Source organism: Neophocaena asiaeorientalis, unplaced genomic scaffold (genome assembly GCF_003031525.2).
Source record: "Neophocaena asiaeorientalis asiaeorientalis breed wild unplaced genomic scaffold, Neophocaena_asiaeorientalis_V1.1 scaffold225, whole genome shotgun sequence".
Classification (NCBI taxonomy): Eukaryota; Metazoa; Chordata; class Mammalia; order Artiodactyla; family Phocoenidae; genus Neophocaena; species Neophocaena asiaeorientalis.
In genome coordinates, this window is record NW_020172364.1 from 4429698 (window position 1) to 4457168 (window position 27471).

General features: G+C 41.8%; 1 protein-coding gene across 1 annotated transcript in view; it reads left to right on the plus strand.

Moving 5' to 3' along the window:
* The window catches only part of MAP3K13 (mitogen-activated protein kinase kinase kinase 13), a 161613-nt gene extending 134887 nt beyond the window's left edge, over positions 1-26726 (plus strand). Inside the window, exons 7-15 of the mRNA XM_024768525.1 lie at positions 1445-1603; positions 2195-2303; positions 10712-10821; positions 11591-11707; positions 12392-12529; positions 16641-17427; positions 19907-19977; positions 22698-22995; positions 23843-26726. Of these exons, the coding sequence (XP_024624293.1) occupies positions 1445-1603; positions 2195-2303; positions 10712-10821; positions 11591-11707; positions 12392-12529; positions 16641-17427; positions 19907-19977; positions 22698-22995; positions 23843-23944 (1891 nt within the window). The 3' untranslated portion in view covers positions 23945-26726. The remainder of the gene's footprint in view (positions 1-1444; positions 1604-2194; positions 2304-10711; positions 10822-11590; positions 11708-12391; positions 12530-16640; positions 17428-19906; positions 19978-22697; positions 22996-23842) is intronic.
* The last annotated feature ends 745 nt before the right edge of the window (positions 26727-27471 follow it).

Sequence of the window (27471 nt, forward strand, 5' to 3'; positions counted from 1 at the left end):
GTACTTTGCTGTGATACAGTTATATGATTTAGACCTATTTGAGGTGTATGGGGCTGTTTGCCCTTTTATTAAACAGCCCTGATGGGCTTTATTTTTTTGGAGGGGGAGTTAATCTTTATTAACTTTTCCTCTGAGGTTACAAATCTCTGCTATTAACAGCTTGGGACTTCCCTGGCGGTCCAGTGGTTAGGACTCCACGCTTCCACTATGGGGGTCACAGGTTCAATCCCTGGTCAGGGAACTAAGATCCTGCATGCTGCGTGGCCTGGCAGAAAAAAAAAACAAAAACAAGCAAAAACAAAAAACCTGGTATATTTCCCTATAGTTGTTTTTCTTCCATTCTTAATATTGGCTACTAGTAACTTTTAGACTTAAAACCAAAAAAATAGCATATGTTAAAATTGCATGTAATTTTAGAGTAAATAAGATAAAGTAGAAATGTGGGATCATTTGTAATTTGGGTAATTATTACCAAAGTGTCCTCATTAGGGATTATACCAATTTATGTTCCCAAAAGAAATGTGTAAGAGTGTTTTTTCAGTCTCAGCAATAAAATGTGTTAAACTTTGGGATTTTTTTGCCAACCATATAGGTAAACAAACAGTGTCATAGGTGCAGTTTTAATTTGCATTCCTCTTCTAATATTATAAATAAGGCTGTACATTTTTTCATATATTTATGAACCATTTGTAATTTCTTATTTGTGAACTACTCTAATCCTTTACTAAGCTTTCTGATCTTTTATTCTTATCAATTTACAGGAGTATTTTATATATTAAGGAGATTATCCTTTTGTGTATATAAATTATAGGTACTTTTCACTTTTGTTGTTTTTCTTATGGTGGAAGTTTTTTTCCACAGCAAGATTTTCTTTTAAGCAGTTTGATTTATCAATCTCTCCTGTTATGGCTTCTGGATTTCTTAACTAGAAAAGACTTCAACATTCTAAGATTCTTTTTTTTAATTTCCATGTGTTCTTTGACGACTTTTATGATTTCGTTTCTCACATTTAAATCTTTGATACATTTAGAATTTACCTTGATGTAAGATGAAGTGTAAATTTGTTTCCCCAATTCTCCCAACAGCATTTATTGAATAATCAATTTTCCCCACTGGTGTGAGATGTCACTTCTCTCATATGCTCAATTCTTATATGTTTTGGGTCTATTTCTGGATTTCTATTCCATTCCAATATTCTGGCTGACTATTGATCACCAGTGTTAATTATTGAAGCCTTATAGTATGTCTTAATATCTGATAGTATTGGTTACCCCCTCATTAATTTTCTTTTTCAGAGTTTTCCTGGCTGTTTCTATTTTTCCTATAACAATATTAGAATTTTAAAACTGGGCATATATTCGATTGAATATTAATAAATGAATAACTAAAATACAAGTCAGTCTTTCTGAAATGTCTTTTATACTTGTTCCCGGTGCTACTGTAGGTCTTTTGGAGTGGTGCTTTGGGAGCTGCTGACAGGAGAGATCCCATACAAAGATGTAGACTCTTCAGCCATTATTTGGGGTGTTGGAAGCAATAGCCTACACCTTCCAGTTCCTTCCACTTGTCCTGATGGATTCAAAATCCTTATGAAGCAGACATGGTAAGAAATATGTTTCTCCCAATATTCTCTTTTACCTTCTTCCTCAAAACCATATTTAAAACTCTCTAAACTATATTTAAAACTGCAAGGAAATCTCTAACGTGTATTTGGAGTGAATAACCTTACTTTGTGTAAAGTCTAGGAGACTTGGAATTTGAGAACTTTGGGTTTAAATACTTGCTCTGCCCTTTTTTATCTGTGTAATTTTGGGTATGTCATCCAAGTATCAGTTTTCTCACCTGTAAAATGGGGGTAACACCTACTCATAGAGTTGTTGTGTTATGATTAATTAAAAGTTATAAATAAAGAATTTGGTGTGATATCTTAAAATAGTAGGCCTTAGTAAATGATAGCTATCATTACTTTACCAGTCCTAAGGGATAATTATTATAATACAGATCCTAGAGATTTCCAGTTCATCATTAGAGGTATCTCATAATTACATTTTCCTTTTGCTCTTCAGTACATCAAAACTGCCTGAGACATAGCCACACATGGAGTCAAAAATATTTTTTATAAAGTAGAGTAAAATCTTCATCCTCCTGGACACAACTTCTCTAATGCACAAGCTTTTTTTTTTTTAACTTTTAGGCAGAGTAAACCTCGCAATCGACCTTCTTTTCGGCAGACACTCATGCATTTAGACATCGCATCTGCGGATGTACTTGCCACCCCACAAGAAACTTACTTCAAGTCTCAGGTAAGTCTGGAAACTGTTCCAGGTGCTGCTAAACAGACAGGAAACTCTCAGTGAGAAGGAGTAAGGGTATTCTGATTCTGATAGCAATTATATAACTCTACTCATTGTGAAACAATAATGATACCTAACACGCATGACATTTTTAGAGTTTTTTAAGCCCTTAACATATATTATTCTCTTATTTGAAGATAGCATGTATTAAAATATCATCTTCCTAGTGGGTTCTGGTGAAGTTGTTGGAGAGAAAAGAGGAAAAGAGGATATGAAAACTGTATGTACATACATTTGAATTAGAATTACTGCTGACCTTCATGAAAATATTGCTTTCCTTAAAGTTAGAAAAGCTAAAGTACAGAGGAGGAAAATTAAATCCCAGAGAGAGCCCGTTGATTAAATTAGGCTTTTCACTAACTTTAAGTGTGTCACCTAGTAGCACCAAATAAAATATAATTTAATGTATCTGTTAGCCTTTACTCCATTACTGTCCCAAAACTTATGGCTTAAAACAATAAGCTGTTGTTTAGCTCATGATTCTGTGGGTTTGTAATCTATGCTGGGTGGTTCTTCATTTGGCTTTGACTTGGGATCACTCATGTGTCTGCAGTCAGTTGCCAGGTTGACTGGGAGGCTGGCTGGTTCCAGATGGTCTCATTCACAAGTCCAGCGATTAGCTGGCTATTAGCTAGAACACCTCTGTTCTCCTCCACGTGGCTTCTTATCCTTCAGCAGGCTAACTTGGGCTGGTTCACATGGTCTGCTCAGGGTACCAAATGCAGCAAGAGAGCAAGCCCCAGCGCACACGTGACTTTCCAGCCTGTGTGTGCATTGTGGCTGCTAATGTCTCATTGGCCAATGCAAGTCACGGGCTAACCCAGATTGAGAAATAGATTTCACCTCTTGACAAGAGAATCTGCCATCACATGTTGTAAGGCATGGGTGCATTACTGACAAATTTGTGACCATTAAATAAAAATGCTGTAAATGGCATAAGGATCAGTGGTCTAACCACTGTCAAGATGGATAGGGAGTTGTGAGGGATCAGTATACATGAGGTCCTTACTTACCCCTACCAGACCCAGGCAATAGCAAAAGGAGTAAAATGGGATGAAACTATGGCTTTTGAAATAATTGTGATCATCTTAAATTATAGCTTTATGCTTATAGAATTTTAAATATAGTATTACCTAATTTCTTCTCATACAGAAGAAATTTCTTCTCACTTTGCAAAATGAATTTTTGCAAGATGAATTCCATCTCTGCATTGACTTCCAGTATGATTTCAAAGATTCATTTTCAGAGAATTTCTTCTCAGAGAAGAAATATTATTACCAATTAGTGTCTCAGTCTACTCCTAATAGCCCCCAACTCCAATGGGTGATGAGTTTACCTACCAGGGAAGTATGCATTGACAGCAAACTGGACTGGGAGGGGCATCATCCCTGGGAGTTAAACAAGTCCTCCAATATGCTTTATTACCTGGCCCGACCAGAGGCTTGGACTCCTTGCTTCTCTGGCGTCTGATAAACAGAGAGATATCCCGCCCATCAGATATTGGGGAATATCTTAATTAAGGAACAAGGTCTTTGCAGTTTCTAAGGAATAATAAATCAGAGACCTTTCCTCTATTGCCTGAAGTTCTAACATGCTATGACCCACAAACTTAGCTCTCCCCACACTGTCTTTGAATAGTCTGGCTTGCCCCTATAGTTTTTTAGTGTTTCTGGGGGATTCTTATGTAAGTAAAGTGTTTGATTTTAGAGAAAATAAGAGGATAACTTCATGACATTTCCTATGTTCTTTGATATGCATTCAGGTAAATTCCCTTAGAACTATTAAAACTATTGCCTATCTATACAAATACATGTAGGTATTGGTTACTGGATTAGAAATCTTTCATATATTTTCTTTTGTTAAGAAGAAGACTTAAGTCCTCTTGTGAAATGAAAGAGAATAATAGTGAGTACTCTCTAGGAAATTTTTCAGACTTTAAGATATGGTTACAGTCACAGCGTTGCTTCCTTTACAAGAAAACTATACGTACCACAATTTTGAAAAGCAATTTTTGGTGAGAATACTAAGCCACAAGCCATTGAGAGTATAACTGTACATACTTGGAAGACATCAAATTCTAAACAGATGCTACTTGTGTGCTCCCAGAATATCACTTCTGAAGCCAGCACCACACTTTCTGAATACCCACCATATATATAAAACACTGTGTAGTGCAACTAAGTCCCCACAGTTATTATCCTTACTTGTGTAAATTCACTTTTATTAATCTATGCAGCATTAAGATTAAACTCAGAGAAGGTTCTCTGAGAGCAAGAGTATGAAAAGGAGAGGAAGGGGAGGAAAAGGAATAGAAGGGAAAAACAGTGCATTGGACATCTTTTAATATTCATAAATTCTACCACATTTTTCTCCCAGCATAAAATTTTACCTCTCCTTAAATAGTTCAAAGTACGCTTGCTAGTTCCTAAAATCTTTCAGGTATTTACAAGCTGATTTGTTTCTGGGTCTGAAATTCAGACTATCTCTGGCTAATGATAATAAAGTATTGGGTTGGCCAAAAAGTTTGTTTGGGTTTTTCCCGAATGAAAACCCATCTTATGGAAAAACCCGAACGAAATTTTTGGCCAACCCAATATTTATGGACTAACGAGGTAGGTACTGGGAAAAGTAACAGATTTTGAGCCTAAACCCCTGTCCTGTGACCTTGGATAAGTCACTAAATTTCCCTAAACCTCAGCTTACTCATCTAAACAATGAGGACAACCATATCTTCCCTTCCTTGTGGAGTTTTGGTGAGGATCAAATAAGATAATAAACATGCAAGTGCATTATAAACTGTAAAGAACTGTTTGATTGTTAAGATATTATTATTCACCTCCCACAAAGCTATAAAAAGTAAGCCTCCTTGGAGGTGTTACATTCTGGATACTTTTTCTTTCTTTTTTTAAGACCCATTTATCCTTGTTTTTATTATTAGAAATGGGAAAATGGTTATTTACTGGTTGCTAATTATAAAGAAGATGGGCTGCTATTTGAGGAATGGGTATTTAATATATGTGAGAAGCACTGGTCTTTGAGTCTGGGGACCTGGATTCTGGTCACCATTACACCATTAATGTGGATGAGTAATTGGATGCCATTGGGCCTCTATTTTCCCTCTATATATGGCAATGTCTGCCATATATCTCAGACATGTTTATAAAAATCTAATAACTAAAGTCCTTGGTATTTGCTGCTACTATAGAAAGGAAAAAGTTACATAGGAAGCTAGAAATAAAATTACCTAGGACATCTCAAACTCTAATTGGGAATTTAAGATTGAGAGTTTTTTTAAGTCATGTTATTCTGTATAATCTACAAACATAAAATACATCCTTTTTACCTGTACAATTTGATGTGTTTTGGCAAATATATACACCACAAACAAGATACAGAATATTTTCATCATTCCAATTTTCTCCACGTCCTTTTGTATCCAGTCCCTTCCTCCCAGCCCCAGTCCTTGCTAAAAAGATATCTGTCTTCTATTCCTATGGTTTTGTATTTTCCAGAATGTCATATAAATGGAATAATATGATATGTAGGCTTTTGTGCCTGTCTTCGTTCACTTAGCATAATGCATTTGAGATTTGTCCATGTTGTGGTACATATCAATAATTCATTCCTTTTATTGCTAAGTATATGCCACTGTAGAGATTCTGGGTACTTTTTCTGATGAACTCCTGAGATGGATAAGATGGCAGCTAGGGAGCTCCATCCACAATTAAATTCCTATTTAAATTAAATTCCTATTTAATTCCACAATTAAATAGGAATTAATTGTCTTTTGACTTTATCCTCCCTCAATGGGCAAGAACTAGTTTTTTAGCACATAGTTTTGCTTTTCAATAGCACTTTTATACCTGCGGCCTCGCCTCCTGCCTGCTGACCAAACCCTTTCCTCATCAGTCATCCATCAATGGTTATTAGCTGCTGGTCGCCACCTTCCCCCAGAACTGTCAGTCAAGAACGCTGATAAGAGCCCAGCTGACGCCTTCCTGAGAGAAAATGCTTCATCTGTTTCTCATCAACAGCACATGTATAAGGAAACAGCATATATAGAACAGATGAACAAAGCAACCAATTTCAGTACAATATTAGATTCTGCCAAAGCTATTGCTTCATTCCTAGACAATAACCCATTTCTCCAAGTAGGCAAATATTGCTCCTGGTATTCAATTACATTTGGTATGAGTTTTTAAAAAACATTTTAGCCTGGTCCCAGGTCCCAGCTGCTAGGTACATCACGTGCCCTGCTTCTGAGCTCTTCCACAACCCTGTGTCTTTGCACCATTCTAGTTTCCTTTTGAGTGCCACCATGACCACCCAGAAATTCAGGGGCTGGGAGTTGCAGAGACAGATAGCTCATTATAGGGCCAGACTCTTCTACCTTAAGAGTAATTTCATCGGGGGCTTCCCTGGTGGCGCAGTGGTTGAGAATCTGCCTGCCAATGCAGGGAACACGGGTTCCAGCCCTGGTCTGGGAAGATTCCACATGCCGCGGAGCAACTAGGCTCGTGAGCCACAACTACTGAGCCTGCGTGTCTGGAGCCTGTGCTCCACAACAAGAGAGGCCACGATAGTGAGAGGCCCACGCACCGCGATGAAGAGTGGCCCCCACTCACCACAGCTAGAGAAAGCCCTTGCACAGAAACGAAGACCCAACACAGCCAAAAATAAAAATAAATAAATTTTAAAAAAGAGTAATTTCATCATGAGCAAGTAGGCGCTTAGGCACAAGCTGGGCACTTATGTGGGGAGACAGTAAAGAGGACTCATACCAATCAAGATTTGGACTTGACAACCTCTAAGACCTTTCTGACTCAGAATCTATGTTTTCCCACTACTTAGCCCCTCAACATCCTGCTTCTCTATTCCTCAAGCTAGGCTGGAGCTGGCTCAACTTCTTTTTTTACTTTATAAAAATTGTGGTAAAATATATATATAATTTGCCATTTTAACCATTTTTAAATATACAGTTCAGTGGCATAAATTACATTCACAATGTTATAAAACTGTCACCATTATCTATTTTCAAAATTTCTCACTACCTCATTAAGCAATAACTTCCCATTCTGTCTTCCCCCACAGCCCCTGGTAATCTCTGTTCTACTTTCTATCTCTATGAATTTGCCTATTCTAGATATTTCATGGAAGTAGAATCATACAGTAGTTGTCTTTTTGTGTCAGATTGGTTTCATTTAGCATGTTTTCAAGGTTTATCTATTTTGTAGCATATGTCACAACTTCATTCCTTTTTATGACTAAATAATATTCTACTATATGGATATACCCTATTTTATTTATCCATTGATATATTAATTCAGCTTCATTTTGACACATATTATGAGAGAGAAGAGAAGCAAGGTTTGGGTACAAGAGCTTCAGTCTACTGATTGAATAACTGAAAGACTGGAGAAGACAAAAACCTTCTAGATGTTACAGCCTTTCCCAGGCCTTATGTGGGTTATAAAGAGGATTCCATTCATGACAGTAACCCAACTGTCACTGTATTTTTCCCTTACCTGCTTACACAGGACTTAAGTACCTTGTGAAGCACTCCGTACTCCCTCCCTCCACCCTACAAGCAGTTTGGGGGAATCCCCAGTAACGAGTCTTAGGGGGGGATCTCAAACAGCCTCATATTAATGTCTGCCCTACTTTCCAGTGACTCTGGCTGCAACAGCACTCTTCCACCAAGCATCTTCTGGGTATTACTTTATTGGTTAGTACTGTTTTCTGCTGAAAGGCTGTAGTCCCCAGCTGGCATCCAGTGGATGCTGCCGTATCCTTAAGGCAGTGCCATCACCCACCAGGAGCTGCTATTTTATGGAGAAGCTCTGGACTAGTCCAAAGTTGCACGTTGTTCTGTTTATGCAATGAATTGTTCCTTTCCCTGTTGAGTTACATTTTGTTAAAAGTCGCAGAATAGTGCTGATTATGGCCCAAAATTTTACAGATATTAGTGGAACAAATGGGAAATGCCTCTCCACTCCTATGTTGATGGCTTTGTTATAGGTCAAGATCACACAGGATTCCTCCTTCCCTCATATTTTCTTTCATAGACTCCTTAATCTCTGTGCAAATTGCCTTCAGCCTGCCCACCTCCATTTCTTAGTTATGCCCAGAAATGTCTAAATTGCAGATTAAGTGCAAATTGGAACTCCTATTACATAAAGATTCTAAGTATAGTGATGGAACTCCAAAATTAACATCTACCTGTATAACACAGTACCTTTGGGGAAAACACATTATTAATCAGTACCTGGTGTTTTCCCACAGAGGGAACTTCTTTTGGGAAATCTACTTTCTTAATAAGTTTCAATCTTCAGAAGGTTTTCTTTAAGTTTCACATTCCCGTAAGCTAGATGTCAGGAGGTTTATTTCCTCTAGAATTTAAAAAATCCGATCTGTGATATCTGATTCCTTACTGCCAGAGGGAGGTATTCCTTTTCCTGGTCCCTTCTTTAAGTGCTGGAGTAGAATCTACTGACATGTTTTTCACAAAAGAGGATGCTTTAAGGCCCACATTTGGCCCTCTCCCTTATCCTTCTTAGGTCCAACAATTCTTGATTTTCATCTTTGGCCTCTTAAAGCTCAAATGCTCTTCCTACTTCATGACTTTGATCTGATGGCTGAGAGAACAGCATTACCTGGGGCTCAGCCAAACCTGCATTTACTGCTTAGATACAGTTAAAGACTGTTACCAAACAATGGACAGTGCATTCTAGAGCTCCGCTCTTTGATGACGTTGGCTGTCAGGTTTGATGCCCGAAAGTCAACTGACTAACAGAAATGTCTCCCCAATGGTCAGTCAACATATATACATGTGAAGATCTAACGTATTATAAACAGATAAGTAGGATGACCGCTTTCTAAATAATTGCAATATAATTTCCTCTATAAAAATAAATGAAGGACTTCCCTGGCGGTCCAGTGGTTGAGACTTTGCCTACCAGTGCAGGGGGTGTGGGTTCGATCCCTGGCTGGGGAGTAAGATCCCACATGCCTCGCAGCCAAAAAACCAAAATGTAAAACAGAAGCAATATTGTAGCAAATTCAATCAAGACTTTTTTAAAAAATGAGAAACAGCAAATTTGGGGAGAAACTTCTGTAACTTCACAACTACTTAAGCATAACTTCTTCCATGATCTAGAGAGATCATTTTTAACATGAATCTGAAAGTAATAGAATAGCTCTAGAAGAAGATGATACAATTAGAAACATTTGGTTACATATCTAGCCTTCACTAGAAATTATTTTAGATAATCTCATTAGCTTCTTGGGATAGTAGTGTGTACATAATTTGAGGAAGCATCTCCTTTAGCTGCTTTTCTAGAAATGGTCTGTAGACTATATTCCTGCAGAGATGTTCCTACCTCCTAAAATTTAGATAAATTGGTCTGAAATTCAATGCCCTGTGGAAAGTCCAATGTCCTTTTTAATACTTCTGTGAATTCCTGGGAGATTTATAATTTCATGGACACTTTGACTCTGTTTGCTTGGGTCCCCATTCCTGCCATCTTTTGGTTGTTCCTTTATCTTTTTCCTGTCTTTGACCTAAGCATGAAGTTCAGCACCTTTCCTTGATTTAAAAAAACAAAACAGAACAAATAGAAACACTCATTCAAAGTCAAGGTGAAAGAGGCTTTACTAAAGGTTTAGGAACTTGGAAGAGGCTTACATTTTGAACAACTTAAATCACACATTAGATATCCATCCCTCTCCTAAAATTTTTGTCAGACTACTAAAATGTTTGGCCGTGCTCTTTCTCCTCCTTCCCCTTCTCTCTTTTCTTTTCTTTTCCCCACCTCCAAATTCCCGTATAATTCCCCATATTTTTATCCCCATCTCCTGCTGTTCTTGCCCCTTGGATCTTCTATTCCAAATATTTTCTCAAGATATTTTCATAAACAAAGCCTAGGAGGAATTCTGGTCCAAATGTAAAGACGATCATATTGTCACTGACACATGCTTGTACCATATGGTTATCAGAGCTGTTCTTTCTAGCCAGGCTCTCTCAGCCACCATCCTGACTTAAAAGTGAGCTCTTTTGTTCCAGAGATGATGGCTAGCATGCCAGCTATGATGTTTCTTTTGGTTAGTACTGAAAGAAAATTAGAAAAGACAGCACTGAGTACTGGACTAAATACAGAAAATGGGGTGAGGAGTGGGGTGGGGTGTGCAGATACACTAGCATGAGATATTTTGCTATCAAAGAACATTTATTGAACATCTATTCTATAAGGCTCTTTAGTAGAAGCATACAGGGGGGAAAATCTTGTACATGATCCTATGGTTATATCAGGGATTAAAACTCCTGGACTATTAACAAAATCTAATTTGTCCTTGCCTAGGCTGAATGGAGAGAAGAAGTAAAAAAACACTTTGAGAAGATCAAAAGTGAAGGAACTTGTATCCACCGATTAGATGAAGAACTGATTCGAAGGCGCAGAGAAGAGCTCAGGTCAGCTGATGTCTCCTACTTCACCTCTTCTCATTCCCAGGTCTTCAGATATTAGCAGGAACCCTTGTTGTGAATCATTTCATTTTCTACACACCTTGCACTTCTGCTGGTTATTGTTATTCTCTTTAAAAGTTGGTCCTCCCTTATATCACTTTTTTATCGTCTCCCCCGCCCCCACCTCTGTTATCCTCCTTTATTATATCTCTGCAACAAAGATTCCTGGAGCAATGCTATTTGTTTATTCAGCCGCTGTCCTAGGTAACATGAAAGGTCAGAAGTTTATAAGATGTAGTCCCTGGCCTCAAGAGGCTCATAATCTGTCAAGGGATAGAACACATGTTCTCAGATAACCACTAGATTAGACAGGATCTGTAGTGTGGATAAGTATAAATGAGTGATGAGTGACCGTGCTTTAACTGCATATTTCCCTTAACATATATTATACTGTATTCTTATTAGGATATTGCCAATACTGCACAGACAAAGGCTGTACATTATACATAAATTGCATTCAGTTTTATCTGTAGCCCTCCTGGCTATCCTATATGGCTGGATATGACCCTTAACAATCAACTAAGTGGAAAACTCGGATTTCCCATCTCCCACTCACTCTTGTCTGAGTCTTTGCATCGGACAAGGGAGTCTTAAATTTAGAGGGCCCTTGGGCAACTGCTTTTGAGATAAACCACCCTGTTCTTGTTTCATTAGAGCTGACCTTAGTTCTCCCTCACATTCATCAGCTTCACTGCTTCCGTGTTTTCTTTGATAGGCATGCTTTGGATATTCGTGAGCACTATGAGAGGAAACTTGAGCGGGCTAATAATTTATACATGGAATTGAGTGCCATCATGCTGCAGCTAGAAATGCGAGAGAAGGAGCTAATCAAGTATGTATCCAGACCACTGTGTCCTGACTGATTTGGGTCTATCCTTTGGCTGAAATGTACTACTCGTCCAGGTTGCTGCTACTCAGAACTGGCAGCTGTTTTATTCGTCCACCCAGCATTCCTTAGGGCATGTGCCGGGCACAGGTCCCCGCCCCGGTGAGGCTTACAGCTGAGTGGAGCTGCCACAGAGCTGGTTCTAGGGGACTATGCGCTTGACAAGCCTTTGCAACTTCAACCTGCCGAATGGCTCAGGAAAGGGGTCCTCATTTCAAGAAGAGCCTGGTGTGGATGCATGGGAGCTTACTGCCCCCTGGGGAAGTAAGGCAGCTGCTGCAAGTGGTTCAGGGTATTCCTGAGAATGGTGAGAAACCCTGGGGTCCTGACTAAAACAGCAGCTGCTGAAAACAAGTAGGACTTCAGCCACTGCTGTGTGTCTCATGAGGCATGTTGGGGACAGGAGGGTTGGCCTCCAAGTCCATCTGCGACCTGAAGAAAAAAATGAAGTCAGGTTAATTTGAATTTTTTTTTTCCTTTTTAACCTGAAGAGCCGCCTTGCTATTCTTCAGATAGCCTGTATCTGTTAAGTGTGGCCAGAATCTCTGGGTGGAGTTAACCTGTGAAAACATTCTGCCCAACTTTTCTGTCTGCGGTGAATGAGACATAGCTTTTTCTTTCATTCTTCAGGCGTGAGCAAGCAGTGGAGAAGAAGTATCCTGGGACCTACAAACGACATCCTGTCCGTCCAATAATCCACCCTAATGCCATGGAGAAACTCATGAAGAGGAAAGGTGTGCCTCACAGACCTGGGATGCAGACCAGGCGGTGAGCACCTGTACTGACCTGATATTCAGATGAATGGGGAAACATGCCCCTAAAATACATGATTAGATGATGGTGGGCGTGGCCACACGGTACCACGTCGTCAGCGCACTTGCCTCTAGATATGGCCTAGGCAGGTGGGAGAGAGTGTGTCATGGACTCCAGGAATCTAGTTTTTACTGTCTGAGGCTTTGATGTTTATTACCTTAGCGTGGAAAAATGAAAAGAGAAATGAACTGGGGGCCAAACAGACCTGGATTCAAATCCTGGCTCTGCCTATTAGAAGCTGTGTGATTTGGATCATGTCACTTGACCACTCTCAACCCCATGGGTAAAACGGTGTAACTATAGCACGTGAGATTTCTTTTTCTTTTTTTGACCCCTAGTGCACAGAATTGAGTTCACCATAATTCTTGATTTATGCAACATTGGTCCATGCATGTCCCACTTTTATATATTCATTTAGTTAGTTCTTTTTAATAATGTAATAAGTGCCTGTAAATCTACCACCAAAAACAAAAGCAGGCACTTTGATAATTACCTGTGTCTAACCATATAGTTCCCCTCATCCCACTCCTGTGTGGAACTTTCGTGAGGTTTAAATAAGACAACGTATGAAATCACCTAGGAAATCATAGTTGCTCAAAAAAAAAAATGGGTTTTTTAATTGTTTTAAAAGATGCCCTTTCCCCTAATTATAACACATTTTCCTTATATTAGTTTAATTTTAGAATGCTCTTCCAGTCAGTTTTTATTACCAGGCTCTGCTAGAGCCTCATTCCTCCCAAGGAATAGAGTTGACCCTATCCTAAATTAAAGCAAAAGAAGGAAATATCCCTTAACCTGGGTTGTAGACCCAGCAGTGAGACTTGAGCTAAATGCAGGAAGAATAAAGACAGTGAGAAAATGCAAACCGAGCGTGTATTTTAAGGCTTTCAGAACAGTGACCATTCCAGCACAGCATGACTAACATGAATCTAAACTACTGAGGGATAACTACATGGATTCATTCCAGTTTTGCTTTTACTGACCATCTTCTGGTCAAGCTCTGAGAAATTGTTTTCAGTTGGCACCTGGCAAAACCTTCCAGGAATCCCAGCACCTCTCTTCTTTTGGTGTACAAACGAGGCACAGACTTCACCTGCTGGCTCCTCCCTGCAGTCTGCCGACAGTTAAAACAAAGAGCACTTTGGGAGAAAATAGTACTGTTTAATTTTTCACAGTGTGAGCTTGTGTTTACTTTTATTTTGCCTGTGAGAGATGCATTTGAAAGAGTTTGACAGCACCAGTAGATGCTTAGTCAGTGAGCTGAACTTGTCTGGAAAGGCAACCCGGAGTAGGTATTAGAGCTGCAGAGAGTTACGCTTTCAGTTGATTGCCCCTTGAAGGATTTATGTTTCAGATTACTTGGACAGTCCAGTGATTAGGGAGTCAGAAGGTCAATGCCCACTGAGGCGATCAGAGAGGAGAAACCATCCACTATCCTTTAGCCTTGGTTTCAGTTTGTGTTTAGTTAGGGACTGAAAAGAGAGTCGGAGTTCAGTGATGGATCCACCAAGCCCATCACAAGTGAGTATAGTCTAATAAGATAATCTAAATACTTCATAATATGGAGGAGCTTGGAATGGAGGAAGAACTATTTCTCGGTGTCCAAAAACTTGGCTTCAAGTTGTGAGTTTTGCCATTTACTAGCTTTGTGAGAGACACAAGCCAGCTAACCTCTCTGATCCCTCAGTGCCCTCATCTGTAACATGGATATTGTAATGGTAGGAAACTTGTGTTTTATATATTGTAAATTGCTTTGTCAACTGTGAAGTGCTGTCTCAGCGTTATTCTTTGATTTTTGCACTGCCAGGTTCAATAAACACAGCCTTTACCTGACTTAATGGCACTTTCACCTTAGCTTTCTTTTAGATCCTGCCATAGCCAGTTACTGTGTAAGTATTGATAGATGCCCTAACTGGGCCTTGGAGGGCTCTCTTTCCTCAATAAAAAGCCCCAGGACCTCCTCGATCCAGATGCCTTCTGTGCCACAAGTTGGCCAGCTGACCACAAAGCTGTGAATCTGAGACGGGAAGATGCTGACAGCAGCACAGTACCCTACCCGCCTCATCATAAACCAATTATACCTGGAACTTCTGTGCTAAGACAAGCCTTTAACTGAACTTCTCCTGAAAGAGAAGAAAAACCCATCTCCTATTGCCTGATGCCTACTGATTTCCTGTGAGGCTCTTCAAAATGTAGTCCTTAGTTCAGCATCATCTGAGAGCGTGGCTGCTAAATGCAGGCCCTTAGGCCGCATCCCAGACATCCCAGTGCAGTCATTTCAACAAGCTCCCCAGTGATTCGTATGCACCTTCAAGCTGTATTCTGACGTCCAACAAGCCAGACTGTCAAGTAGGAGAGACTTCTTGTCTGGATTCTAATAGTAATGAGCTGTGAGACCAGGAGCCACTTTGGCTGGGGTTTGGGTTCTTCATCACATAGGATGAAGGCAGGACTGCATCTGTGGTTTCCTTACAAGGTCTGGGACCCCCTACGGCCTGAATAGAGGTGTCTCTGAGGCCACTGCAGGGGTAGAGAGGACAAGGAGGGGGAGCCCCATGGGAGGGGCTTCTGCTCTCCCTCCTCTCTTCAGCTGTTCTACTATATCTGGGTTTGGGTTTTTTAAGATATAATTGACATGTAACATTATATTAGTTTCAGGTGTACAACATAATGATTCGACATATGTGTATATTACAAAATGATCACCAAAATAAGTTTGGTTAACATCTATCACCACACACAGTTACAAATTTTTTTTCCTTGTGACGAGAACTTTTAAGATGTACTCTCTTAGCAAATTTCAAATATCCAATACAGTATTATTAACTATAGTTACCATGCTGTACATTACATCCCATGACTTATTTATGTCATAATTGGAAGTTTGTACCTTTGCCCCCCTTCACCCCTATCGCCCACCCCCTATTCCCACCCCCACCTCTGGCAGCCACCAATCTGTTCTCTTACTGTATCTATTTTATATATTGGGTTTCTCATAATTCATTTGAGTAAAGGATTCTGTTGGGTTTTTTTAAAAAAAAAAAAAAAAAAGAGAGTTTGGGCCCTCCAGCTCTGAAATCTCCAGCTGATTTGTGTCTGCCTGGTCCGAAAGAAGGGTGGGGCTACTCTTTGGGGGGAAGGAGGTTAGCGATACTACCTGGCATCCTAGAGTCTCTGCCCTGAATCAGTTCTTCAGTTTAGAAATCATTTATTGGTTGCCTGTGTGCCTTGGTGTTGGTGTGTGTAAGGTTTACCTGCAGGCTCTGGGTTCCTCCTGCACATGAGCCACGTGACTAGCCCAGTGGGCTGAGAGAGGCCCTCCTCCCTTTAGGAACACGGTAGAATACCGGGTCGTTCCACATGAGCCCTTCTCTTACTGGCTCTACGCAACCTCCTGGGCTCTCTATTAATTCCCCCTCCTCTACTGCCACCCCCTTCGGCCCCTTCCTGAAACATTTATTGAGTACCTACTGTGAGCAAGACTCCTTGCTAGTGTCCTCCACATGCAAAGGTGGATATGACTTAGTAGCAGCCCTCAAGGGGACCATGTCTAGACGAAACTCCCTGAATTTAGCCTCTTGTCTAATTAACTGAGGTTTCCTTCTCTGGTCCCAGACCTCTGTCCTTTGTGATCCCTCCATGGGATCCATCACCAGACAGATTTCTGATCGTGAGCAAACACCCATGCCTGTGCCTTGGCATACTGGCACCAAGCTGAGAGCTGATACTGTGAGGAAGAGGTCAAGAAGCCTGTAGGGTAAAATTAGAATTTAAAGGGGTTTGAGTACTCAGCTAGTGAAGCACAGAATAAAATCCAGAAGGAATAAAGGGAATCCTCTGTAAGTGGACATTAGGTTGTTTCTAGCTTTCTGCTATTTTAAACAATGCTTTAACATAACATCTTCCAACATACATCTTTGTGCACATCCGTTATCTCCACTGGATAAATCCCTGTGTATGTAACTGCTGATTCAAAGATTATGTGTACTTTAAGTCCTGGGATACATTTCCCCAAACTTGAATGTGTCTTCATGTGTTTAAAACCAAACCTGTTCTTTTCTCCCAGGCCAGATCTGTTGAGATCTGAAGGTATCCCCAGTGTGGAAGTGGCTCCCACTGCATCCCCTTTGTCCGGAAGTCCCAAAATGTCCACCTCCAGCAGCAAGAGCCGATATCGGAGCAAACCACGCCACCGCCGCGGGAGTAGCCGAGGCAGCCATAGTGACTTTGCGGCGATCTTAAAAAGCCAGCCAGCCCGGGAAAATTCACCCCATCCCACTTACCTGTACCAGGCTCAGTCCGAATACCCTTCTCCCCATCACCGTAGTCCTCTGCAGCAGCAACACCAGCAACCCCCTCCTGCCACGTCTCAGAGTCACCGTCCCAGACTCGATATGCACGGACAGGACGTTGCAACCTGCGCCAACAACCTGAGGTATTTTGGCCCCGCGGCGGCCCTACGGAGCCCACTCAGCAGCCATGCTCAAAGACAGATTCCTGGCTCCAGCCCTGACCTCATCTCCACGGCCGTGGCAGCAGATTGCTGGAAAAGTTCTGAGCCCGACAAGGGCCAGGCTGGCCCCTGGGGCTGTTGTCAGGCTGACCCCTATGACCCCTGCCTCCAGCGCAGGCCGGAACAGCATGGGTCCGTAGACATCCCCTCTGCCAAGCCCGTGGGGAGGAACCCCAGCCTTTTCAAGCCACCAGCACACAATCCCCTCTCGGAAAATGCCCAAGGTTCTGAGAAAATGGAAGAAAAGGAATTCAGCGGCTGTGGGTCTGCATCATCCCTCAACACTTCTCATCGCATCACCCCCCCAGCGCTACCTCGAAAAACAAGGCCCCTTCAGAAGGTAAGGTGTGATGACAGCCGCGGTGTGTGTCACTGCCTTCAAGGAATGTCAGAGCCTGTCATATTCTATGCAGTATAAAACGTACATAAAAAATATGCATTTTGTAAAAGGATGAGATAACAAAAGCATAAATAGCAGTTTATTTACTTTTAATGCTTTCCACACTGCTTAAGTGATGGACTAAGGAGTACACTTTGGAAACTCCTGAATCAGGGGACTGATTCAAATGTAGATAATTTATCAATGAAAAATAGCCATATGTTAGCAACATGTCATCAAAATAGTTTGGAATCTGCTACTCTAGCCTAGTCCTAAGGGATGTAGCAAGAAGGAAGGCTCCCGTTATAAAACATGTTTGGGAAACAGTATTCTCTGTCCCCTCTTGGAGCTTCCTAAGCTCACATTAACAAATCCTAGGCTTTGAGAAATCATGCAATAACCTTGTTTAATCCAGCACTTCCCTCACCTATGTGACCGTATTGCCTTTTTAAAATAACATCTATTAATCCCCCATGGAACTAGCTTTCTTCACAATATCGCCTTAATTAATAACCGTCATGATCCAGCTGGTTCTCAGTCACTGAAACCTGTTCCTCGCCCACTGGCTGCCTGTGGTTTATTAGCTGGGAGGCGGACTACCTCTCCTCCCTTGTGGGTAAGAGCCCAAACTTGGGAGTCAGACCTGAGTTCAAAGCGAGGCTCTTCCACTTATTACCTTTATGAACATCGGTTTCTAATCTATGAAATGGGGCTAATAGTGGACCCTGTCTCATTGGTCGATGTGAAGATTAAATGAGTTAATACATATAAAGCATTTAGAACAGGACCTGGCACGTAGCAACCTTCCAAAAATGTGAGCTCATCTTGCTAATGTGTTAAAAATAACACTATGTGTGAAAAGTATTTAGCACAGAGAAAACACCCACTCAATTCTAACTACTGTTTCATATCATCATCGTTCATCAGAAGTTCAGTTGAAGGAATGAAAATGTCTAAAATGTAAATGAGGATGTTTTGGTCAACTAGACATTTACTAGAAAAGAAGTTGAATCTGAAGGCCACTGTCTCAGAACTGTATTTCTTCCTCCACTTACAGGGCTGCTATTGACTGAGCTTTCCCAGAAATAAATTGTGTTTCAGGTAGTGCAGTGGATTTGGGCTAAGTCGGTCTCTGCTCCTCTGACCCCTAAAGCCAATAACATAATTTTTTCGTAACAACTTTATTGAGATACAATTCACATACCACACAGTTCTCCCATTTAAAGTGTATAACTCAGTTCTTTCTCTCGAGTTGTGCAGCCATCACCACAACTAATTTTAAAATATTTCCATCACCCCGAAAAGAAACCCCTGCACCCTTTAGCAATCACCCCATTCCCCCGTCCCCTCCCAAGTAACGTATCTTTGAACCATCCTGATGCCATTTTGAGGCATCCGTGGGTCTGCAGGCCACGGAACACACCCCTTCTACTTTTGGCCTCACTAAAACCACACTCCCACAGAGCAGCTTAATTTCTCTCTGCTGAGATACACTCCCACGGGTCTTCTAGGGGGAAGTGCTCATCTCCACAGTCAGGATAACTCCATCCCTGTCTTTCCTACGCAAAAAAGCACATCAGAATACAAATGGGTAAAAGTGATGGATTGTCAGAAATGACTTTAAAGGTAAATTATCCTCAATTTTTGGTACAGTTATTTGGACCCACTTACCCACCTCACAAGGGATTGTAGTAATCCCGTGCATTAATGACAGTTGATCTGAAGTGGGGCTGTTCCTATGCCCTGGAAGGGAAATGGAATCTTCCCTCACAGGGAAGATCATGTTCTCAGATGGGACACTTACCCACCCTTCCAGATCAACCACAGAGCCCCAGCAATGATGAGGCCTCAGATGTCCCAACCAGAGTTCTCTTATCTGTGCCCACATGCTGACTCAGTCATGTGCTAAGCACCTACCTTGTATGCAGTGTTGTATTAATGGTGGAGGAAGAATACAGTACAACAAGATGGGGTCTGACCCTAAATCATGTATGTCTTAGTAGTAGAGATGATGTAAGCATAATAACTATAATATTAGTGAAAAGGTGATTGGTACATAAAAGGGGAAAAAGTAGTTGTTGGGCTTTGAAGAACTAAAAGATCACCTCTTATTGGAGTCTCTATATCAGAGCCTAGAACCACAAGTGACAATGGTTACAAGACACCACCCCAAAATCCAAGACCTCTTCTCCAGTTTCCCCTCTTCAAGTTCAGGGCCTTTCATCATGGACACCCAGGGAAAGTTGCTAAATGAATGAAGAGATATATGTTTAAAAATGACAGCAAGCTACCACTCAATGTCTTTGATGAAAATTAAATCTTTTACAGGGACTGTGTGTGCGCGCGCGCGCGCGCGTGTGTGTGTGTGTGTGTGTGTGTGTGTGTGTGTAAGAGAGAGAGAGAAAGAGAAATAAGACTCTTCCCTCCTTGTTCTCCTCAGAGTGGAGATGACTCCTCTGAAGAGGAAGAAGGGGAAGTAGATAGTGAAGTTGAATTTCCACGAAGACAGAGGTAAAACCAATAAACACATGTGATTGCCTTCAGTGTAATCAGAGAAAATCCTGAGTTTGCCCTCCAGTTCGATCACAGGCTGCTTTCTAACAGCCAGCTTGTAGGGAAGTTGGAACCTACCATTGCCCATTTTGGCAGCTGGCTATGCACAGCAGATTCTAGTTTATCCAAATTCACTAGATAGGAACTGCAAGATGGGGAAAATAAATATGGATTCAAGGTTATAATTGACAACATAGTGGGCAGTTTATGAGAGATGGCTGTGCTGTTTTATGGGTAATTTTACTGATTTCTAGTGTACCTCCCTATATTAGTCTGCTCAGGCTGCCATAACAAAATACCACAGACTGGGTGGCTTAAACAATGGAAATTTATTTCTCCCACTTCTGGAGGCTGGGAAGTCCAAGTCCAAGGTTCCTGGTGAGAACTCTCTTCCTGGCTTGCAGACAGCAGCCTTCTTGCTGTGTCCTCACATGGTGGGGGAGAGAGAGAGAGATCTTCATCTTATAAGGCCACAGACCTGTCAGATTAGGGCCCCACCCATATGACCTCATTTAACCTTAATTACCTCTTAAAGACCCTCTCTCCAGATTCAGTCACATTGTAGGTAAGGCTTCAACATATGAATTTTGGGAGGATGCAATTAAATCCATAGCACTCTCCATGCCTTGGGTTTTATACCTCAAATTAAGTATAATTAAATGAGTCGAGTCCTCCTTCAACCCATCCTTAGAAATAGCTTCCTGCCTAGCCAGCAATAATAACTTTGCTTATAGGACTAAAGAAGGACCACACCCCTCATTTCTAGAATTAAGAGCTGCCCTTTTGTAGAAGTATGGAAGGTAGTTTTCCTCCCAGGAGGCCTTTTCTGCTACTAGGCATCTGTTTTTGAAGAGGAAGCCTTTAAGAATCCCCCAGGAAGGTTTGTGTACCTACCCAGAACCAGGAATTTCCTAAAACCAAGGGACTTCTAGTACTTTGGTAAATTGTACTCCGGGTCCCTATGCTGTACGCAAAATTGAAATCTGTTCTCATCCCCTGAGCTATTCCTACCACATTGCCATTGCTGTCTTGTTGTTTCCTTGGACACTGTGTTTTCTCCTATGCAGGGACATTGAGCCCGAATAAAATGTCTTTTCATCCTCTGACCTCATTCTACAGGCATCACAATTATGTTACTTCCAGCTTTTGTTCTTATGACCACCATTAACTCAGCCCATCTGATGGCTTCCCACCTTTCTTTCTTGCTATGATGCAAAATTTTGGTTTTACCTCACGGTTTTGCTTTTAATATTATAACATTCTTCTCTCTGTCTCCTTTCTGCGTTACCAGACTTTCTTTCTTTCTTTCTCTCTTTCTTTGTTGGATCTTCATTGCTGCACGTGGGCTTTCTCTGGTTGCGGTGCGCAGGCTTCTCATTGCAGTGGCTTGTTGCGGAACACAGGCTCTAGGCGTGCAGGCTCAGTAGTTGTGGTGCAGGGGCTTAGTTGCTCCTCGACATGTGGGATCTTCCCGGACCAGGGCTTAAACCCGTGTCCCCTGCATTGGCAGGCGGATTCTCAACCACTGCGCCACCAGGGAAGCCCCTGGATTACCGGCCTTGAGAAGGTGTGAGTCCTACTTTAACTTCCGTTTCCCACATGGGCTTCCTCCATCTGGCCTCTTTTCATGTGTCCTTGATGCCACCCCCGCACCCAGCCCATCACCTGGCCTGCCCATCAACCAAACTCAGATCATATGCCATCAAAATCGCTTTGTACTAAGAAATACAGAAAGATCAGACAATGACAGAGGAAAAGGGCAGTCTTCTTTTTTCTTATTTGTTTTGTTTGTTAAGTCAGCGTAAGCTAACAGTATTCTTATTTACTAGGCTTCTTGCAAACAATGGAAAAGAACTGAGGAATGTTCGTAAATCCCCTCCCCCTACCCCAGGAGCTTTGCCTCATCAGAGCTAAACCCAGATGTTACCTGGAATGAGCCAGCAACTGGCTGGGCAGCGCCCACAGCTGCAGAGTGAATGTTCCTTCCAAGCACATTTCTGTTGGGGGTCGGCCTTCTGGGCCACTCTGCCCCATGAGAAACGCCCCACCATGCCCAGGCAGGTAGGGAAGGACATGGTGGCATGTGAGTAGACCTGGCCCGAGCCCAGCTCTGCTGTGTGGCCTTGAACAAGTCACTTCCCTTCTCTGCCTCCAGTTTTCTGCTCTGGGAGAGGAGTCAGACCAGAGACTCTCCAAAGTCTCTTTCACCCTTGAGAACCTAGGTGGTTGATTCTCTGTGTATAAGAAGCATACTCTCAATGTGAACATTTCCATACCACACAGGTGTACACAGTGTCATTAGACCAGCTGATTTTCTCAAAGACCAGTGGTAGCCATCAGTTTTGGAGCGTTGTGTGGAGCCACATAAACATATAAAACAAACAAAGCTCAGATTTCTCTCTCTGTTGCTTTAAACAGTTTCTGCCTTTTGAGATTTGACTCTCCCTCAGGGGCAGGAAAAAAGAACTAGATCACCTCCCACCAAGGCTGTGACTGACAGACAAGGAAAGGAAAGTAAGGACTTCCCTGGCGATCCAGTGGTTAAGATTCCACGCTTCCACTGCAGGGGGCGTGGGTTCGATCCCTGGTCAGGGAACTAAGATCCCGGGGCATGCCAAAAAAAAAAAGGAAAGTAGCCGTTCCTGGGACTAAGTTCCTCTGGTTCTTTGTGGTTCTAGGCCCCATCGCTGTATCAGCAGCTGCCAGTCATATTCAACCTTTAGCTCTGAGAATTTCTCTGTGTCTGACGGAGAGGAAGGAAATACCAGTGACCACTCAAACAGCCCTGAGGAGTTAGTGGATAAACTCGAAGACCGCCTGGCAGAGAAGCTAGATGACCTGCTGTCCCAGACGCCGGAGATCCCCATTGAGATATCCTCGCATTCAGACGGGCTGTCTGACAAGGAGTGTGCTGTGCGCCGTGTGAAGACGCAGATGTCTCTGGGCAAGCTGTGTGCGGAGGACCGTGGCTATGAGGTGGGGGGTTCTCCTCCCTTCTCCTCTCATCACTCTTCCCTTCCTGGAGCTCTTTGGGTTAGAACATGCTCAAGTCCTTAGGGCCTTTACAATCATCGTCTAGTATATAAGATAAAACAACTGCCTCCATGAAGTCAGTAGAAGTACAGAGATAACAGAGCCCCCCCAGAATGGGGGCAATTCTCCCAAAGGAAGCACAAACACAGAACTGCTCAGGAACCCTTCATTCCAAGATTTCACTCAAGCATCACTTCCGACCCCATCTCCCAACCTGGTTAAGGGTGTGAGCCTCCCTCCTCTGTGTCCCCACCAGCCCCTACATGCTATCAGAGCACATGTAACACTTTAGTTCACAGACAGTACTGCCTTCTGAGAGGCAGGATAGCACAGTGGTTGGAAGTGTAGACCCTGAAATCTGACTGCCTAGATGCAAATCTCAGCCTTTCCACTAACTCACTGTGTGACATTGGGTAAGCCACTTAACCTCGCTGTAGGTCAGTTCCCTTATCTGTAAAATGGGTATGATAACAGCCTCTATTTCGTAGGGTTGTTGTGAGGATTGAGTGGATTAATAGATGTTAAAGCACTTACAGCAGTGCCTGGGACACAGTAAACAATATATGTAGGGCTTTGGGGGCACTGTTATCACTGTCATCACCTTCGTCATAATTGCCATCATCATCTTTATATGTCTTCTTTCTCCGTAAACCCCACAAGGACAGGACCTGATCTCCTTTATCTTAGCGAGCAACCCAGCACAGCGCCTGTCACATGAGAGGTGCTCAAAATATGTTTACTGAGTGATTGCAGAAAGGAATTAAGGTCTTATGTTGTCTTGACTTTGCAGAATCCTATGCAGTTTGAAGAATCGGACTGTGACTCTTCAGATGGGGAGCGTTCTGATGCCACAGTTAGGACCAATAAGCACTACAGCTCTGCTACTTGGTAATGAAAGAATACCTACCCTGAAGATCTCATGACTATACTGGCATTTCACATCCATCCCACCCCCAGACTCTTCCCACTCTCTCCCTGCTTTTCTGTCTGGGAAGAGAGCTGCCCCATCTTTCTTACCCCTAGACGTGAGCTGCAATAACAGGAACATGAGACTTCACAAATCTCTGGAAAAAAATATCCAAATGAAATTAAGTCTCACTGAACATTTCAATCAAGAATGGCAGGGATCTATTTTATTGAATATTCTAGCTACTGTAACACTGATATTTATTTTTGTTTGACATTTTAACACTTTGTACTGTAAAGAGTGAACTATATATGATAGAGAGAAAGACAATAATTTCTTGCAAAAAAAAAAGAGAGAGAGAGAGAAAGAAAGGAGGAAAGAACAGAAGTGGAATTCAGGAGCAACATCCTTGGGAATCTGTGGAGCCAGGAGGTATTACTGCTGCTTGAACAGGGGACCAGTTCCTCTGGCCATAAGTGACTGAAGAAGAGCCAGAGCAAGACATACTGAACATTTTAGAAAACAAAAACAGCAAAAGAAAAGCAATTCCAGGTAATCTGTGAACAGACCACATTAAATTCACCCAGCTTGTCCAGATGGGTGATGGAAAGACCTAGACAGTTTTGGAGACCAGAGACTTGCACCCAAGGCCTTTGAGGGCATGTGCTTCCTCTAAGAGGAAAAAGAAAACTGCGTGTGTCAAAGCTGATCTCATTTTTAAAATGCTGAGCAGCATTAGTAGTGAGACTTACAGTGTCCAACCTTGTCCTTGACAAATTTTCTGCTTTTTATGCTGTCAGTGTCACTACCTTGGCAAATGCATTACCTTGACCAATGTGTTGATTTTTCAGACTCAAGTGCCAGTTTCCTGTAGCCTATTTCCTTTCCACCTGTTGGCCGCTTCTTTTAGGGAAAAAGGGGCAGGGGAGGCGGAGCCCTAGGAGGAGAGAAGACAAAAAGAGAATGTCCAACAGTGTTGGAAAAGCAAATGTGGAATTTGTAAAAGGACATTCTCAGAATGTCTCAGTTCAACTACGTGCAGAAGATGGGATCACCCCACCCTGGAACCAGGTTGCTTGTCTACTAGAGTTTTATTGATTTAAACAGAACAGTCCTTGAAGACAGCTAGGAGGTGTGTCAGTCTGCCCGATGTCCAATCCCAAACCATCCCCCATGTTTTTATTTGTTAACTCATTCTATCCCAGAAGCTGTAGTGACTGGCTACCACTATCAGAATAAAGGCAAAATAAGCAACTTGCAAAGGGCAACCCCTCCCCTATCACGATAGCATTTTTGTTAAATGCTACTTGTAACATGTATTTGGATCAATGTAGTTTTGAATAATTGGATTTGGAAATTCGTAGAAAGAACAACTGATGCTAAGCAGAGATTGGAAAAATATTGTCCAAGGCATGAAGTCCTTCCTGTCTCTAGGGTCATGGGCTCTGAGAAACATCCCAAGGTACCTCATGGTACCTTGGCTTTAAGGAAATTTTTATCTAGAATTTTATATAAAAACAGATGTTGGCCTAGTTCCTGTCTCTGTCTCCAAAATCAGTTAAAGCCAAACAACCTCGAAGCTCAAGACCTGAAGAGGGTGGCTAGACGCTCTGATATTGCATCGGACTGGACTTCAGGAAAGACTTACATACACAGGTATTAAACCATTTCCAGTACAGATGAAAACATCACCCTCCTCTGGGTGTCACTGATTGCATTGGCCAAAAAGGAAAAGCAGGAGGGAATATAGAGCAGTTCCTTTTGCTTGTTTTGATCCCTCCATTTGTTTACACTTTATGTTGAGACATTGATTTAAAATTTAGTGTCTGTAATTTATAGCTCTTAGGTAGGCTGAAGGAAAATATTTAACTTATACAGAGAGCAGTATTGTTTCATTAAATTATTCCATTTTGTATAAATTCTGTAGCTGGACTACATGAAAGATCTTAAGTTATGGTATTATTATCATTGTTATTTTATTTTATAATTATCTTTCTCATTTTCTGTCGATCAGAAAGTGTGGTTTATGGTGTAGCACAATGATTGTGTTTATTGCTAACCATGAATTATTATGGATTTTTATGAAGGAATGAAAATGGAACTGCCATTTGGGAGCTCCCTGGTATTTGTCTTAGCTGTATTCCCTCATTTTCTGTGTACAACAATCACGAGGATGCGTGTACCGCCCTGAGGTCCAGTGGATACGTTGTGATTTTGACTTGATCGCAAAAGCTCCTAGGTGGGCATCAGATGACTGAGTGGTGGACAAAGAGTTCAAAAGCTGTACATTTTCTCGAGTTTCTTAAGAAATAAAATCATGGGACTACATTAGAAGCACAAACAGAATTATGTAATGCCCTGAGAGGAACAGGCCTACAGGGAATCTGCATGGGGCCTGTGGGGTAGATAGTTTCAAGAACTGGTGGCATAGTTTGTAATCTCCTTCCTACTAAATCCCATAAAACCAACATTTTGCTCCTAGTTGGGAGACTATAAAAAGGAAATAAAGAGATGGCATGACAAAAAAAATGCCTAACTGTGATGTCATCCCATAGCAAGACAAGAGAAATTCTAGAATGAGGTTTAGTCTCTTAGTCACAGAGCTGGAAAAGTACCTTGAAAGCCCGTATTTTTCATCCTCTGACTTCAGACCACACCATACTGTGAATCTCTCTGGTTCATTACTTCTGAGAACAGAGAGGCTACAACTCTGTGTCCTCTTTATTTATTTTTTTTTTTTGATGTGGACCATTTATAAAGTCTTCATTGAATTTGTTACAATATTGCTTCTGTTCTATGTCTTGTTTTTTTGGCCGCGAAGCATGTGGGATCTTAGGTCCCCAACCAGGGATCAAACCCGCATCCCCTGCATTGGAAGGTGAAGTCTTAACCACTGGACCGCCAGGGAAGTCCCTCTATGTCCTCTTTCTGCCCAACATAAAACACTGACCCTTCAGCATGTCCAGGTCTTGCCCACCTGTCGTGGCCAAAGAGGAACATAAAGGTTAACGTGTCTTACCCCTTTCAGTGATGGTCTTCCTGGAAAACCCACCCCAATACCTCATAATTTTGATAACTTTTTTGAATTCCCATCTTGACTGTCTGTCATGGTAATGCCATATACCTGTCTGGATTGACTGTTATGAGCAAGTTAGCATAGCAGACAGTATTGAATCTTCAAGTCATTCACTCTATTGTCAAGAGTTGAATAGGGCTTCCCTGGTGGCACAGTGGTTGAGAGTCCGCCTGCCAATGCAGGGGACACAGGTTCGACTTATTTTTTAGTAGAACTGACTAGAGGCTTCAGAGAACAGTGTCTTTAGTCTAGGTTAAAAGAGAAATGCCTTCTCCATCCCAGGCTACCCTTCACTGCCTGCCTTCAAATAACCAGCACAATTTTGAATTAGTGTGTGTTTCTTTGAGAACAACTCCACAGTCATCTGAAGAGCGGAACGAAGAGCTCGGGGAATTTAAGAGCTAATTCTTCAGTCTGACAACTGGGTGGCAGTGCT